The 18,248-nt window shown below is 43.3% G+C and overlaps 2 protein-coding genes across 7 annotated transcripts in view; both read right to left on the reverse strand.

Annotated features, from left to right (window-relative positions):
* Positions 1-9,233, reverse strand: part of LOC124947560 (serine/threonine-protein kinase minibrain) — a 44,946-nt gene extending 35,713 nt beyond the window's left edge. Inside the window, exons 1-2 of one of the 5 annotated variants that reach the window (XM_047489882.1) lie at positions 8,288-9,233; positions 177-1,855 (exon numbers count right to left, since the gene is read on the reverse strand). In XM_047489882.1, coding sequence (XP_047345838.1) covers positions 177-327 — 151 coding nt within the window. In that variant the 5' untranslated portion in view covers positions 328-1,855; positions 8,288-9,233. Of the gene's footprint in view, positions 1-176; positions 1,856-4,279; positions 4,566-4,592; positions 6,781-7,539; positions 7,832-7,872; positions 7,898-8,287 lie in introns of those variants that run through there. The other 4 variants (XM_047489884.1, XM_047489886.1, XM_047489885.1 and 1 more) reach the window with 4 other exon arrangements.
* A 3,207-nt stretch (positions 9,234-12,440) lies between these two features.
* LOC124947554 (serine/arginine repetitive matrix protein 2-like) lies at positions 12,441-18,128 on the reverse strand. Of its 2 annotated transcripts, none has more exons than XM_047489872.1 (7): positions 17,918-18,128; positions 16,960-17,288; positions 15,993-16,592; positions 14,898-15,813; positions 14,613-14,667; positions 14,468-14,497; positions 12,441-14,120 (listed from the first exon to the last, which is right to left on the reverse strand). In XM_047489872.1, the coding sequence occupies exons 2-7, from the start codon at positions 17,274-17,276 to the stop codon at positions 13,222-13,224; spliced, it is 2,817 nt and encodes a 938-aa protein (XP_047345828.1). In that variant the 5' UTR covers positions 17,277-17,288; positions 17,918-18,128; the 3' UTR covers positions 12,441-13,221. The 2 variants fall into 2 exon arrangements, with proteins under 2 accessions (XP_047345828.1, XP_047345829.1); XM_047489873.1 differs by having other exon boundaries at positions 17,853-18,128.
* Between the last annotated feature and the right edge of the window lie 120 nt (positions 18,129-18,248).

The raw sequence follows: 18,248 nt of genomic DNA on the forward strand, positions 1-18,248 counted from the left end.
TTGGGGATGAATTTCTTCGGCGCAATTTATGATGAGTTTTGATATTATTTATGAAAGAAGACTGGCTATTGACTCGCCTCAGTCCCACATAGTTGCAGAGACATGGGTTACACATATATGGGTAAAGATCGAGACCGTCGTATGTACTAAGTAGAGATATATAGATTTTTACTCACATTGTTGCTTGTGCCTGGACTCCATGAGGATCATTTGTTCGTGTTTGTGCCACGCAGCGTCGATAGTGTCGGTGCCTGCGATGCCCCTCGCACCTGCGGAGGGAGGTTGGACACCCCCACGTCCCACACCGCCCCCGCCTCCATACTCCATGCCCGCGGCACCCTTCCCACCCTTTCACTTCTGCCCCCGGCAGTCCTCAGACGCTCACAACATGGGGCACGGCTGCCCTCTCGATACCGCTCGACTGCTCTCCTCCTCCTCCTGCTTCTCCTTTTTTTCTTTTCTCTATCTTTCTCTCACCAGACACAATCACCACCACAACAGCCACCAGCACTACTACAGCACCGTACGTCAACCTACTACTACTATTCTTCTTTTTCTTCTTCTTCTTTTCCCTTCTATCTACCAGCGGGAAGGGAAGAGTCTCGCGGAAAATCGCTACGTCCAATCTTTCCTTCTCTGTTATATGTATATATATATATATATATATGTGTGTGTGTGTGTGTGTGTGTGTGTATGTATGTATGTGTGCGTGTGTGTGCGTGTGTGTGTATGTATGTATTTCCTTTTATCTTTTTACTTCTCTCTCACTTCCCCTCTAAAAGAAGAAAAGATTCCACGCCAGGAGGAAGAAGCGTGGACTACTCGAATCGAAGAGCATCGAAACGGAGGATATAATATCCAAACGATTCGTGTATGTCCCTTCGATCGAAGGGTTCTTTCTATCTTCTTCTCTTCCTCTTCTTCCTCCACCTCCTCTTTCTTTCTCAGATATTTCGTTGAAGGATCATCGAACGTATTCTATTCCTCTTTGGCTTCTTCTTCTTCCTCTCCACGCGTTCGAAACGACAAAACCTACCGCCTTCTCGTCCTTTTTCTTTATCATACGAAAAAATAGCTCTTATTTACACGCGCTCACGCCCACGACTTCGTTCAGCTTCTTCTCTTCTTCCTTCTCTTATTCTTGACTTGTTTTCCTTCTTGCTGTTGTCGTGCCGTTGGCTCTGCTTGTTGCCGCTTGTTTACCTCTTTCTTTCCTTCTTCCACGTACACTACTTTCACGCGCTGACTCTCTCTCTCTCTCTCTCTCTCTCTCTCTCTCTCTCTCTCTCTCTCTCTCTCTCTCTCTCTCTCTCTCTCTCTCTCTCTCTTATTCTTTTGTACCACACAAAACACACTATCTCTTTCTCTCTTTTACTCTACCTCGTACACTCTCACTCTCACTTTTCCACACGTTACCACGAAAATTGTATATTTTTTATTTATTTATTTTTTTATTATTATTATTTATTTCTTGTATGTAGATGTATTTGTGTATGCGTGCTTGTATCTTGTGTCTTGCTGGTGCTTTTTCTTCATCGACTAATTTTATTAGCATTTGGCGGTGATCCGTTGCGTTCCTCCTTGGTTTCGTCTTTTACTTTTTTTTTCCTTTTCTTTCTTTCTTTCTTTTTTTTCTTTTCTTTTCTTTTTTTTTTTTTTTTTTTTTTTTTTTTTTTCTTTTTTTTTTACCTTGTTTTACACCTCAGAGGTTCAGCCTTTTCTCCGCTTTCGTCAGTGCATGCGTCCTCCTCACGAAAGGGGCTTTAGTTTTTTTCTTCCTTATTACGTTACCCCCTTTCCTTCTCACTTGACGTCACTGTCCGCCTTCATTCTGTACCGACGACAGAGTTGATATCTGTAATCAGAAAAAGAAAATGTTATTTACATCGTTTTTACGAGACACGAAAAAAAACGAAGAATTTTTTTAATCCAAAGGATTATGAATCCTAGAATAACGGCTGTCCCGTTTAAACAGACCGAATCTCCATTGTGAATTTTTCATCTCTTTTACGATTCTCAGGTAAATGCAAGGACGATACGAATAAAATAGTAATTCGTTGTGGTAATCGTGGCTATCGGGAAATGTTACTATAGTGTACCTACTCCACCGATGGCGCTTTGATATACATCAGATTGAAAGTCAACGCCGATTGATTCGAACTTTATCAATGAATACCACGTGAATCGTTATTTTTTATATTCGGTAATTATAATGGACGTCGGGAATTCGTGAATGGTCAAAACCATGCGGAATTTAGAGACAGAGAGAAAAAGATAGATAGACAGATAGATAGATAGAGAGAGAGGGAGAGAGAGAGAGAGAGAGAGAGAGAGAGAGAGAGAGAGATTTGAATAGAGGTTTTGAAAAGCGCTCTTTCAAGAAGCATTATCCATATTAAGCGAAAGTTCGTTCCACTCTTAAAAGAAACGCTCTACGAGCTTCAAGTTGAGTCGCAATAGGAAAACTCGTGCGGAAACGTAAGAAGGTTTCTTCTGTGAGAAGAAGAGAAAGAGAAGAAGAAGAAGAAGTAGCAGAAGGGAAGAAAGAGAGAGAGAGAGAGAGAGAGAGAGAGAGAGTATAGTAATCATTTTGTAATTTACGTTCGGTATGTATAAACGATAGTAATACGTTACGGTGTACGCGACAATGTCGTAATTAAAGGATACAAGAATAAAAATTAGATCGTAGTAAAATCTGGGATATATCTTTAAATAGCGAATCTGGTTAACTTTCTACGTGTGCTGATGCTGCACATCGATACGGAGAGGAGAGGGAAAGGGAGAGAGAGAGAGAGAAAATGACAAGCGAATCTTCGTTTTAAGACCTCCATCTTCTTTCTCTTTCTTTACTGGCAAACGTCGATCTATATTTAACATATGGACCAGAAATGGCGAGCAAAATGTATATCGAACGAAAGGTCGATCTTATTAAGCGTTATCGTCCGGCGTTCTCAGTACTCTTTTACGCACTTTTAATTCATTCAACAACTTTTTAACATCTTTTATCGATTGTCTTTACAAGCTAGACCGTGTAACCTGACATAGAATGACTATATAGTAATATTTCGTATAAATTTTTAATTCTGTTGAAATTTTGTTTTCAAATATATGCAAGTTACACCCGGTCCATCTTGTTATACATTAGTATTTCTATATTCTTTTTATATTGCATGTCAGCGCGTTGCGTTCCCAAAAGTGGTTAAACTTATACGCAACGCGTTATTCATGAATCATGATCGACGTCGATCGATGAATCGAGCTTCGATGATCGTTTCATCGATTTATATATACAAATATATATCGAAGGCTATCTACTACTTTTCTTCTCTCTCTCTCTCTCTCTCTCTCTCTCTCTCTCTCTCTCTCTCTCTCTCTCTCTCTCTCTCTCTCCCTTTGCCCCTCTCTAATTAGTTTTCATGTCTCAAAACAAAGTACAAAAGAAGATCGTGGAAAAGCTTGTAAAAATTGCACGTAACGTATCCTTTATCGTACAGAAAATGATAAAAAGTTAACGTTGGCAAAGGGAAGGATAGGCAAGGCCCTTTAATATCGACAAAGTGAGATCCTCGAGTTAGATTTTAAATTTTCCGCGTTCGCAGGAGCGCTCATCAGTTGACGTGACGCGGCGATGGCGTCCGGCATAATGGCGCTGAACAGAGAGATAATTACGAGTGCTTTTTACGAAATACATATCTGATCTCCCGATAAGGGAGAATTCGTTGTAGCGAGGCGAGAAAAAATAAGCACGAAGTGCGTAAAGGAAAACGAAGAAAGACGAGGAAAGAGAGAGAGAAAGATGGGGAAGAAGAAAAAAGAAAAGAAAAAAAGTTCCTTCGGCAGGTAAGTTCGAGTTAGCGGTCCATTTCGTGCGATATGAAAAGAAGGACGAGGATTAAGGGGAAAAAAAAAAAAAGGATAAGAACATTCGAGGCAGATGGTCTTCGTTCTTTTTTCATCTTTCACCTTATAGAGAAAAGGGGGACGTCATATCACGAGGAAACATAAAAAAAAAAAAGAAAAAAAAAAAACGAAATAGTAGAGATCCCACGCATTTCAATGGTCGTATAGCATTTCGAACGGTTTTCTTTTTTTTCCTCTTCTTCTTCTTCTTTTTTTTCGTTTCGATTTGAAAGTTAAGATGAGAAAACGATTTTCTCGAGAGAAACGATGACAGTGGTCGTCGTCTCTTTTACTTCATTTTATTAACGCACACTTTTCTATTTTTCGAGCGAAGGACGTCGCGAGATTATCACATAAAAAAAAGAGAAATAGATAATACCTTTTGATCGTCACCTGCGATAACGATGTTAATGGTAGAAATAAAGGATCGAGTAATGGGATGAAATCCGTGAGATTAAATCTACGCTCTCTCTCCCCCCTCTCTCTATCTCTCTCGAATGAACGAACGAACGAACGAACGAACGAACGAACGAACGAACGATATAGGCCGACGAGCGCGAAGCGATACGCGTGCCGCGCGCTTCCGCTTTGTTTTCTCGGCGCGTTCCTCTCGACAAAGGAAGGAGATACCCATTCGGCACTGTCGTCGTCTGTACGTAAACTCTTTCTATCTCTCTCCTCTCTCGTTATACCTTTCTATCCTTCGCCTATCGACATCTGCTGCCATTGGTGGTGCTGCTGCTACTACTCGCGACCTCGCGACTTCTCTCTGTCTTTATCTATTTATCTACCTACCTATTCCTCTTTCTATCTTTACCCATCTCTCTCTCTCTCTCTCTCTCTCTCTCTCTCTCTCTCTCTCACACGCACATACACTAGCTCGCTCCTAGAGACACGCAACAGGACGTTGCGACGATATTGAAAACAACGTTGACTAATGATTATTGGCTCTAGCGCGCACTGCGCCACGTGACTTTTCTTAACAATAGGATAAACAACGAGAATGAGAAAGACAAAGAGTTTGCGTTCGTGTATATACAAGCTTCCCGTTAATTACGCGTTTACATTACTCCCCCATCGTTCGTTCTAGCGGGGCCACGACGATTAACTTACGCGATCGGTATCGAGCGAAAATAAATTACAAACAAATTGCAATTCCTATTCGTTTGAGGATTAACGTCGAACGAGAGAGAGAGAGAGAGAGAGAGAGAGAGAGAGAGAGAGAGAGAGAGAGAGAGAGAGAGAGAGAGAGAGATAGTGGCGACAGTGTGGTCTCAGTACGATTGATCGACGTTGGTAAACAATACCACGTGACTGGAAGCTCGAGCTCGAAAAAAGTAAGAAAAATAGTGGACAATACGACGGCCATATTTTTTATTCTCTCCCCCCTCTTCTCTCTCTCTCTCTCTATTTTCCTCTATCGACCTTCGATCACAAAAATCGCTAATTCATGTCAAAGTTTTTTTTATTGGATAAAATGCGACTTCGCAATAAGCGCCATATCGTTTACGGACAACGTGCCATACGTACTAGACGCGCGTATCTCTCTCTCTCTCTCTCTCTCACTCTCTCCAGAGGACTAAGTAAAGCCGACCAATAAGTGACGTCGTGGAACGTGTCGCCTATTATTAGAAGCGCCGTGTTTCCGCGTACGACTACATTCCGTATGTCGATAATGTACTTACAAGTAAAGAGCAAAACGAACCCTTCAAAAATGTCCACGCTTGGTATAAACTCATTGACGAATACATATACGCGAGAGACGATAAGATCCGAACGAACATTCATCGTGTGTTTTGTAAACGAATTTTTCTTTTTTTCCCTTTTATTACTTGGAACGATGATAAAAGAGAGAAGAGCTTCGGTTCTATATTTAATCGTGACCTTGAACATTGTTCGTTGAAAAAAAGGCGCGTAGTTCGCGGTCGAATCTCTCCGATAAAGCACACAGGGAAAACGGAAGGGAGAGAAGAGAGAGGGGGAAGGGGAGGGAGAGACAGGGACGACGGATGGATCACGCGGAAGCTGGGGCATGTAAATCTCGTACGTAACTGACCTATCGTCGTTCTCTCTTAATCGATCCACCTCTCGGCACGCTTTGCGGGTCAAATGCGAACCGAAATTACGAGGAATGTGAGGCACGGCGAGGGAGGGGGGGGAGGGCTTTACTTCAACAACGAGAGTTTTAAGATATTCTCCTTCGAAACGAATAAATTTGACAAAAGTCAATGACGCTGTTAAGAAACGTTCATTTTTGTCAAACGAAGGTGCAGATGGAGAAGAATAGAAATTTCGTTATTTACGAATAATGACGTTTACGATCTAATCAATCTCTCGTTATCACTTTCTTCGAACGAATTTTATTTCAAAGGGAAATACCTGCGTGAGAAAGGAAACTTTCGGGATCGTTTGAAAATTCGCGCGATCCCCAGGATCACGTGACCCACGGCTCCTATAGGCGGTAAATTCAAACTAAGAAGAAAAAGTTAATCCGATTATGTTCCGGTCACTCTCGCTTACGAAATCGTCGGCGGCCTGGACGCTTTAAGAATCCGCGGCTTTCTTTACCTTGCGTTGAGGTGTCGAATAACCGAGAAAGGAATTCGCGCATTAAGCACCGAACGACAACGACGGAGGAGGATGTATTGTCTGAAGAATATATATCACTTTCTTAGCTTTAACGAAACAAAGTTCTTTATTTCCTTTCTTCATTTTCGATGCATATTATTAGAGGAAGAGAGAAGAAAGAAGACAGAGAAATAAAAATATAAGGAGTTAATCAATATGTAATTATTATTAAGCAAAATTTATTTATTAGTCTATAGTTGTCGTCTACTCCTTTTTTCATTCTCGTACGAAACATTATTTCCTGATAACGATGAATACAATAACGTTAAAGATGGCAATGGTCACTGACTCACCCTACATATATCGTCGATATCTGAGAGAATCGAGCACATGAGGAAATTTCGAAGTTGGATTTTTTTTTTTTTTTTTTTTTTTTTTTTTTTTTTTTTGTAAGACACTAACGAGCAAGTTCTCTTCGAATAGCGGCGTGACACGCGGTACAACACGTCGTACTCCATTTTTCTTTCCTCTAATGGCGCCACGTGCGTGACTCATCCGTCGGGGAATATTTCTCATTATCGTTACAACGAAAGCTATCTCGCTATCGAGAGATCGATGTTCGAAAAGTAACGTTCGATGTGAAACAATGAACGAACGACGAAAAAAAAAAGAAAGAAACATAAAAGAAAAGAGCAAAGATCGAGGAATGAGCTTCGAATGGTATTCGTTTAGATCGAGACGCGTACCGCGTCGATAAGGAGAGATCTATCAACGACACAGGAAGCTTCGACGACGTACATACGTACTTGCTACGTGCGACTTACCGTGAAAGCGAGAGAGAGAGAGAGAGAACGCGCGCGCATACGATTGCGCGACAATACGAAAGAGCGTAGAATCTCACGAGAATGATTTTCTCGTTCTTTATTTAGAGGAAAAAGAAAGAAAATATGTAAGGAAAGATCGAAATGTATCGCACGACAATTACGAGAATTACGACAACGATTAAAGTACGAAACCACGACGTTTCATCGATAATTTTTGAGGTTAAGTTCTGGCGGACAGTGACTTAACCTCTGAAGGTAGCAGCAGTAAAGCAGCAGCACGGCAAAGCAGCAGACACAGCAGCAGCGACGACGACAACGGCGCACACTCTCGAACTTTCACCCAAAACTCGCGTACGTGTCGTTCGAGATTTCATGCGGTGTGCGCGACGACGACAACGACGACGACGACGACGACGACGACGACGACGACGACGACGTTGTCGTCGACACTTCGGCCCGTCGAATCAATCAAAGGAGAAGGAAAAAAGACAAGAGTAAAATGAAACTTCGCAGTTTGTCGACAAAAGAGAGAAAGACGTAGAAACGTAAAACATGGGAGAGAATACGAACGGAAGTTTACCGTAGGAAAGGATCGCGCATAGGAGCGGAGTCGCACGCGCTTCTCCACTCTTCGTTCGATCGTCCACTTCGATACGTACGCCTCGAAATACGCAGCACGATAGCGATTCGTCCGTTGGCAGACCTAACCTCAACTCGACGACGGCGACGACACGGTAATGATGATGATGACGACGACGACGACGACGACGACGACGACGACGACGACGACGGCAACGGTTAGTGCCGCACGAGAGCGCGCGCGTTCCTTCGCCTACATATGTACGTATGTATGTATGTACGTATGTATGTGAGAGAACACGCGGTCGGCTTCTCGTACGAGACCGACGAACGGTTCGTGCGTGAGCGTTTGTATGCAGGAAGTAGGAAGAGAGAAAGAGAGATAGGAAAAGGAAAAAAAGAAGAAAGGAAGATACCTCGGTGGTGCTCGACGAAGAAGACTCGAGAGGCGTCGTCCACCAGCACCTTGCTTCTTTTTCTTCTTCTTCTCCACTTTCTCCACCACCACCACCACCTTCGCCAGTTCCCCTTCGTTCTTTCCTCTCCTCTTTCCTCCTTCGTCGTCTTCCTCTTCTTCCACTAACACACAACGACGTTCGAGGCCACGCGCGCTTGTCTCACCGAAATATAATAATAATACAGCACGTATACAGATATACGTATATGTAATGTGTGTGTGTGTGTGTGTATGTATATATCTTTCTCTCTCTTTGCGAAGCACTTCACCGACGACAACAGCGGCACACTAGCTTGCTGGCAGTGCTGACACTAGGAACGTAAAAAGGGAGGAAAAAAGAAAACAAAATGTAAGACGGAGAGGGTGGATCGGATAAACGCACACAGCACGGATACACACACGCATGCACGCACGCACGCACGCATACGCAACACGCAACACGCGGAAGTGGAAAAACACAAGGCGGAGAAAAAGGCGATACGCCGCCACGAAACACGAAGGAGTCGGACCACGGAAGGCGAACTGTCACACACGCTCGGCCTTCGGACGGCGGTGCTTTCCTCCTTCCTTCCCCGCTCCCTCCTCCTACTCCTTCTTCTCTTTCTTTGTCGCACGCTTGGTCAAGGCGCGCGCGACGCGCACCGAAAGTCCCGATTTCTTCTTCGGCTCTCCCTTCCTCCGAACACGACACACCGTTGCGCACACCGCACTCACTCCTACCCTCCTGTTTCGCGGCTCTCTTTCTGCCTGCCTGTCCGCCCGCCCTTCTACCCGCTCGACCGCCCGCCTGACTGCTCGCTCGCTCGTTCGTTCGTTCGTTCGTTCGTTCGTTCGTTCGCTCGCTCGTTCGTTCGTTCGTTCGTTCGCTCGCTCGCTCGCTCGTTCGCTCGCTCGCTCGCTCACTTATTCGTTCGTTCGTTCGTTCGTTCGTTCGTTTGCTTACTTGCCTTTCCTTTTGTCCGATCGAGCCTCGACGAAGGAATAATCAGGTCGTAGCCATGAAATCGAATAACCGTCAGTAGAAACTGTTTCCTGCGATATCGTTCTCCGGCGCTCTATTCCTGTCGCGCGTTTAACGTAGCACGTGGACACCTGTGTGTATCTTCGTCGTCGCGTTTAAAATGTCGGACTTCCGTCTTCTCCTTCCACGAGCCAACCGATGACGATATATATGACGAAAACGGCGTGCCGCTGACAGATCGTGCAATTCGGACACACTCGACACGATACGACACACAACGACAATCAGGAGGACACACTAACAAACACGAGTAGCACGCGCGCACGTGGAACTCGCGGGATCTGACGTCAGCGACGTCGACGACGTCGACGATGGAACGCGGAGCCGTTAATTTTGTCCTCCCTGCCTGTGTCTTCTAACGCTCGCGCTCGCGCGAGAGAGAGAGAGAGTACTACTAGCGAGGATGATTCTCTCGCTTATTTCCTTCTTCCTCGTCCCCCTTCTATCTTCCTCCTTCTTTATCCTCCCTCCCTCCCTCTCCTCTCTCTCTCTCTCTCTTTCTCTTTCTCTTTCTTCGTCGATCACCAACGCACGCGGCGGACACTCCCGAGTGCGACGCGTCTCGTGCCTTCCTTCCCTCGCTTTTCTTGTTACTACTGCTGTTGCTGCTACTACTGATAACTTTTGCTTTTTGTTGTTGCGTTGTGTTGTTGTTGCTGCTGTCTCGTTGTCTTATTCTTATAAGAGAATAGACGATATCATCATCGACGTAGCCTCTCTTTGTTTTCGTTCGCACTTCGAAAATTACGATATAAACGATGTGTGTGTTGCTGTTGATGTGACGTTCACGTTGCTACCGTTATCACTGCTGTTAAAGATGACAACAACGACGACGACGACGACGACGACGACGACGACGACGACGACGATGACGACGACGACGACGACGACGACGACGATGACGATGACGACGACGACAACGGCAAAGAGAGCAAGAAGGAAAACAAAGAGGAGGCAAAGAGGTGTTGTACCGTATCACGTGGTACTCCGCAGCGCACCTTTCTCACCGCGGTGCTTGCGTCGTCTCGAAGAAGGAGCGGAGAGAGAGAGAGAGAGAGAGAAAAAGAGCAAGAGAGGAGAAGATAAAGAGACGGCTCCTCTTCTACTCTCGAGGCGGCGCTCTCTCGCGCTATTACCCGATAGGTTATCGGGCACGAGGAGGTGAAAGAGGCAAAAGGAGCGCGAGTGCGAGCGGACGCGCTCGCGCGACGTCGTCCTCTGGCGCCACTGCCGTCGTCGCCGCCGCCACCGCTGCCGTCGCCGCTGCTACCGTCGTCGCCGCCGCCGCCGCCGCCGCCGCCGCTGCCGCCGCCGCTACTGCTGCTGCCGAGTGGTGCGCTAGACGTCGGGCAAACACCCCCGCGACACTGCCGCAATGAACTCGCCCGGTTCGAAGGGTCAAAAGCACCGCGGCAAAATAATAACAGAACGCAGCCGCCACCGTCGTGCGCTGACGCCGCCGATGCTGCTGCTGCTGCTGCTGCTGCTGCTGCTGCTACTGTTACTGCTCCTAACGATGCTACTACTGCTTTTCGTAATAGCGTTGATTTTGGTCCAGAAACGTTGCGACGATACTTTACTTTCTCAAAACGGTACAATGTCCGTACGAGAAATACGGCACAATGTACAAATATCAAGAATGCTTTTTTCTTGTTAATTATCTTCCTTTGCAATCTTTTTTCCTTTTTTTCGTTTTTCTTCGATAGAACACTTTCGTTTTCACTGACAACGACGACAAAGAGGAGGAGGACGACGACGACGACGACGACGACGACGATGACGACGACGACGGTCCAGCTGTCGTACACACCACTGCTAAATTTAGTGGTGCTTGTTCGCGGCCGCGGCTTTTGGCGGGTTTCTACGAGCGACGAAGACACGAGAGCACACCACTGACACACACACCGCGGCCGCCGTGCATTCACCTCGTCCTCGCACCACGCGCCGCCGCGGCCGGCGTCACCGTCGACGACGACAACGACGACGACGACGACGACGACGACGACACGCTTCGACGACGAGCCCTTCGGCCGACGACGATGAGCCTCGTAACACCTCGTAACTCCGCCGTGACGAGGAAGACGAACGGACGTCGACGAGGACAAACCTTCTTTTTTTCTTTCCTCTTCTCGAGACACCTCGCGGTTCTCCTTTTCCTTCTTTTCCAAATCGACCAACAACACTACTACCTCCTCCTCCTCCTCCACCGCCACCACCACCACCACCACCACCACCACCTTCTTCTTCTTCTTCTTCTTCTTCTTCTTCCTCCTCCTCTTCTTCTTCTTCTTCTTCTTCTTCTTCTTCTTCTTCTTCTTCTTCTTCTTCCACTTCTACTTCCTCTTGTCGTATTCCTCTCCACGAGTCTCTCGAGTCGCTCCGCCACGCCGCTCTACCTCGACGCGCGCACACCCACCACCAACGTGTACCGAACTCCCGATACGATTTACGTGCGATAGCGCGCCCTTTTACGTCGACCGATTCGCCGGTCGACCCGTACAAAACGCACCACGTTCTCGCCAAAGACACGAGAATCTTACGCCCTAACCGCGGGGACACCGCATCGCTTTCACGGCCGAACATGGAGCTGGATCCATGCCGAATGTTTCCTCGAATTGCCGTCGCGCGGACCGCTGGCGCTAGCGTTCCTCGCTCTTTCCTTTCTTTCTCGTTAAGCCTCTCGCCTTGCTACGTTGCGTCCAAGTTCTACCAACCTTCGTTCGCCTTTGGTCACGCGCTCTAAACTATATTCGTCCAATCAACGACCTCGACCAATCGCGTCTCTTCTCGCGACGAAGGATTCCAAGATTTCCTATTGGTACATTTCTCTCGTAATGACGAGTTTCGAACGAGTATCTCTGATTTGTCGAAAAATACGTTACGATCGATAACCTATCTCGTCGCGTTTCCTTCGATTTATCAGTCGAATATCAATTATCTCAATTGAAAAAGGAAAAGAAATTTTCATATATATCTGCGATCGATACATTGCCGTAGAAAAAAGTCAATTGCGTAAGCGTAACTAGATAGAATGGCAACGACGGTATAAATAGTATCGGGGATCGTAAAATGACTGACGAAACGCATAAAAGATCATCGATGTGGATGTATATTTGAAAAAACATAATCTTTCCATAGCATTAAAAACACTTTTCCTGGCTTTCTTTTCGAACGATATACGATAGTCACGTAAGACGTCGATGCAACCGATTTTTTGCGACAACTATACGCAAAAGCGATCGATATGAAAAAAATGTTCGCACGTTGACTTTTTGGTAAAATGATATAAAAACGGAATAAAAAGGCCACCAGAGAATGTAAAAAAGAGTTATGGCAAAAAAACAGATTGCGACTCGATGCTTTTCATAGGCACCGTGTTACAATATTTTTTATTTTCTCTTTTTTTCTTTGTGCAGAGCAAGTAAATCGTGTTTTCCCTCTATCCTCGCACTTTTGGAAATTTCATGCACGCACTTAGTCAACGGGTTCGCGTATTTTTTTACGCGTCGAAAAAAATGTTATCCTTAGAGACTCGTGTCGAACGGTACAATTGATCGTCAATATATATATATATATATATATATATATATATATATAAATATATGTATATATATATATATATTTATATATGTACGCGACGATTTTATTTTTATTATTATTGTTATTATTATCATTATTATTATTATTGTTATTATTATTATTTCGTTTCGGTCTGTTCGTTTCTTTTTTTTTTCTTTTTTTTCTTTTTTGTTTTTTAAATAACAATATACAGTCTGATCTTTACATAGTTAACCATCGATTTCGTACCATACGACGGACTGTATAATTATTTCCAATATATTTAATCTACCATACGTACAATCTACATGAGATTAGAACTTGTTGAAATCGCATCGTCTACGAGACGGTCTACTTCCCGAACATTTCCCTCTCGTCGAATTGGTTGTCTTCCCTCGAAACGGTTTTCCTTTTCCATACCAATCTAATATATCTCTTTGGAATGTAAACGTATTGTCCGAATCTTCCTCGGAATCCTCCAATTTCATCGGGCTTTCGCCGTGACTGCGATCACTTCTGTTCTCGCGAAAATCGTCAATGTTCGTCGAACGTCCGCAATTCGGCGAATATCTGTCGCGAACGTAATTATCGCGAAACGATCCCCTAGGATTAGAATAGCTATCTCTACTTCTCATAGGGGAGTTCATTTTAAAGTTTCTCGATGGATGTTCGGGCGATGGTACGGCTTCGAGATGATGCTCGCGTTCGACCGATCTCCTACCAGGCGACAATCCCTTCTTCCACAAACGTTTTTGTGAGGAATTCGTTAAGCTCCACCTTAAGTCATCTGTCTCTCGATGTTTCTCTCGTATCTTCCAATCGAGTCTATCCATGATAGATCTCCTTTGTTCTTTGATTGACTCCTCAATGTCGTCTGGATATACTTGCATCTGAAAATCGATCATATCGACGCGCGCTTCCACGTACTTTGTATCGGTTTCGATCTCTTCGGTTTGACAAATCTTTTGGTGCATTTGCACGGCTTGCTTTGTCACAGAGGCATTGTACTGTTGTACCGCATCTTCCTCCTCCCAACATATCCTATTGCCTTTCTGCAAGAGTATAGAATTCGAAGGATATTCCTCGTACTTGTTATTACCATCTCCCTTCTTAGGGTCAAAGAAAAATCTTCCCTTCATTTTTAAACGTGGATCTTCGATTGGAAGTTCACGTAGCGCTTCCTCGCAATGCCGTAGTATTTCTGGCTTGAATCCTACGATGGAAAAAACAAATTCCACCTACGATTAATACGAGAAGAATATATCGGTCGTGTTTATACTGTCTATTTTTCATATCATTTTCATGCTTCGTGAGTGTCTTCCTCAAGGGAGAGTTAATCACGCGACAATACAATGTGCGTCGCGTTACGTTTCACTTTTTTTTTTTTTTTTTTTTTTTTTTTTTTTTTTTTTCTCTCGTCTCCCTTTCTTTTTCTTTCTTTCATACCGTCTTAACGTATACCGGTTAACGTATAAGCAATCGCAGTGATATACTCATCACTCAAGGCACAAAACGCGATTGGAAGAAGCACTTTAATATCGTTAACATTAAAATTCTCACCTGGATATAAGACCGGAGGACTAGACGAATCTAAAGGATATAAAAAAGAAAATGCAACGGTATTAATATCATGTTAAAGACGTACGAATTGAAATTGATTTACGTATTCGTTAGATTACAAAAGAAAAAAAGCTCATACTCGCACCTTTAGCGGAAACAGACGCTTCCAGTAGACTGGACAAGCTGGTCTTTTCAAATTGCTGCAAGTTTAAATTTAAAGTAATGAATTAATAGCTTTTCCGGATATGAAATGGAAACGGACATTAGTAGAATGTAATTATGTGTATCTCGTGCGAATGTAATACAATCGGACAAATGCATCGTTATGTTATTATCAATCCGAAGAAATAACAACAATGTAATTTCACGCTTACATTGACGATCGAACGAATAAATGAAATATTATCGCTATGATACATAAAGTGTTTACTTTGGTATCGGAGATGACCGGTGGTTCGGGAGTCTTCAAGCGTTCTTCACGAGGCTGATATCCGTTGTGCGACGATAACGATGTCCTATGGTCTTTGTAGTTTGGAGATGACGGCGAAAGGATCGCGGAGGCGTTTGCAGGATTCCCGTTGGATGGGTCCAGGTGTGAAACGACCTGAGGTAAACCGTGCTGCGGAACGTATCCCATGACCGCCGTATGATCCATCGTTCCTGGCGCAGGCACTGGCTGTGGCGTAACTTGTTGCGCCGCAGGAATTAAGTTAACTCTGGTTCCTGGTTGGCTCGTCATTCCTGCATTCGTTTGTACCGTATTGTGATTGTACATTACGGGTCCGGAGGAATAATGAGCAGGCGGCATTGGATGTAAAGTACCACCGTCGAAGCCCATTGACGACGGTGGTGCAGGAATATCGAAATTCATAAATTGCGGCACACCCGATGACATTGGTAAAACGGAAGATGATGATGATGATGATGATGATGATGATGATGATGATGGTGGCGGTGGTGGTGGCGGTGGTGGCGGTGGTGGTGGTGGTGGTGGTGGCGCGGGTTGCGCTGCCGTCGGTGGTCCACCCTGATGCATGTAAGGCTGCGACAATGGTGCTCGAATTTCTCCCTCTTGCGTATATACAGGTGCATTCATGATCGGTGATATTCCTTCCATCGACGACGCTGATATATACGTAGAATTCGATATCATAGCTTCGTTTCGCAATTGTCTGGCAAGTTCGTTGATGAAGGGCGATCGTTTCCTGGTACGTCGTTCCAACGATCTGCTACGCGTACGACTCCGACGTCTTGGACTGTATCTCCTGCTAATCGGCGAACGGGACCTTCTTCGAAAACGTTCCACGCTGCGACTTCGTTGCCGATCACGAGATCGACTTCTTCGTCTTGACAATTCAAAGTTACAATTTAAATATTCTCTCATTATTTCCAATGTCCTAATAACTCGAGATATTAATAGAGGGGGGCGGGGGGCATACTCTCAATCATATCGCGCGATCGGTCTAACGTATTTTTATATATATATGCATATATATATATATATATATAAACTCAATGTTCTTACCGTTCATGCGTTTCCGTTCTTCTTCTATGTCGTTCGGCACTCCATCTCCTATCCGCACTTAATCTTCGTTCCCAACTCAATCGCCTGTACGGACTTCTTCTTCTTTCGGGCGACAATACGAGAGGACTTCTACGATCACAATTTATTCTCGGAGAACTTCTCCTTTTTTCTGGGCTCATTCTAAAGGGCGTCCTACGACGGACAGGACTCAAAATTCTTCTATGAGGGCTTGCTCTAAATCGATCGTAACTTTTTCTACGTACTGGACTTAACTTTGGTCTTTCAGGACTTCTCCGACGTTCTCTACTTCTTCGATTACGAATTTGTACTCGTTCCTCGTTTTGTTTTTCCGTGATACTCTGAATAGCTTCACTTTCGGTACCTGGTGGTACTACGTTGTCGGAATCGAGTAAGTGCTTTATGGCCTTTTCTTTTTCCGCCAACAATTTACTCTCGTTGTCCCTTTTCGTACGCATTTTATCTCTCTCTATGTCCTTTGTGCTCTTGGATGGGTCACGGCGAATTTCCTCACGTTTCTTTTCCTCTCGTTTCGGTTTCTCACGACTGTAAGACCGTTTACGTTCTCTGCGATAGCGTTCCCTATAATTATTCTTTCTATCACTCTTTGCTAAATGTCACTGGCTTACGATAAATCAGATGTAACTTCTTTTTAGCTTAATTCTTTTCTCTTTCCTTTTTTCTTTTTTTTTCTTTTTCTTTTGCGAATAAAGAAGACAAAAAAAATAAAGGATTCCAAGCAGAAATCTAAGTAGTGATCACTGGCAACGATATACTAATGATTATTTACCAAGTCGTTCTTTCCAATGTCAGAAAAACAATACGTTAAAGGTAGTAGCAGATTGAAGCTGATAATTATAATTAAAAAAAAAAAAAAAAAAAAAAAAAAAAAAAAAAAAAAAAAAAAAAAAAAAAAAACCATCTTTCTTAATAAAGTAAGAATCGCTACCTAGATAGTTGCCTCTCTTCGTGCTCTTTAACACGAGGTTTTTGCTCCTCGCGATTCCTGTCTTCCTCCCCTTCCCAAGCATCAACAACATTGAGACCTTCCATAAAGTCATCGTCTAAGAACTCTTGAAGTTCTTCATCGGGTATTTCCTTGAGACCTTCGATAGCACGTTGCACATCTTCATTGGTACTTTTGATAATGGTCCCTTTTTTCAAAATATTAGATTGATCTTCTAGCAATGAATCGTCTGCTTCTGCATCTATCTCCACTTTGATGGTCTTTGTATAAAATTCTTCCATCTTGGCAATATCACTCATTTCGCTTAAAAACTGTAATTATTCCGTGAGGTTTCAATTTTTTTTTTTGTAAACATAGGAGAATACAGAAGGTTGGTACATTTTAAAAAGCTTCTTACATTTATTAAAATTTAAATGTATTTAAGACAAAGACAGGCAAAGCGTTAACTTTTACAAATAGTATGTACTTATTTACAATAGATACAAGGTCAGAGAAAATAGCTACATGGAAATATGTATGGTCTACAATTTTCATTAAGCATTGGCTCAAATATTATATGTTAAATAAAGAAATCAGGATTCGTAACTGCAAAGTACACCGAGCATAAAATATTTCAAGTTTCAGCGGGGAATCTTTTGAATTTGGATTATGATATATTTCTATTCTTCTTTCACATTATTTATTAAGGGTAAGAGACCCATCAATGACTCGTTAAATCGCTGCTACGTTAAATTTCCGATCTTCGGATCTGTTCGACTATTCATGCAGTCAGACATATTTTTCTGATAACGCTACATAAATAGGAATTTAATGCGATTCGACAAAGGTAACATGCTTTTCACTGCTAAAAACGAGCGCAATCGTAATTAACTCACAGCCAGATATATCTGTCTTTATTTTGTTTCTCTGCTGGATGAATCGATATTGTTTTTATATATACCTATCTTAATTCCAACGATGGTATTAACGAGACGTAATGATATATTTAAATAAACAATTGCCAATTCATGTTCTTTCCTAGATTTTGAGAACACTAATATTATACACTTTAAATCCAAAGGATTGAAAACACGACAAATACTCGACACATTACTAGTTGCGCCATTTTCATTACCAATAGAAGAAATCCAACCAACTAATCTTCTACTTGAACTAGTGTTTTGTATGATCAACATCAAATTCCTTATTTCCCTATAATTCCTCTCATATTACTTATTATCAATAGTAATTATTATTATAATATGGATTAACAAAGTTTTATTCGCAAGAAA

This window comes from Vespa velutina, chromosome 3 (genome assembly GCF_912470025.1).
Source record: "Vespa velutina chromosome 3, iVesVel2.1, whole genome shotgun sequence".
NCBI classification, from domain to species: Eukaryota; Metazoa; Arthropoda; class Insecta; order Hymenoptera; family Vespidae; genus Vespa; species Vespa velutina.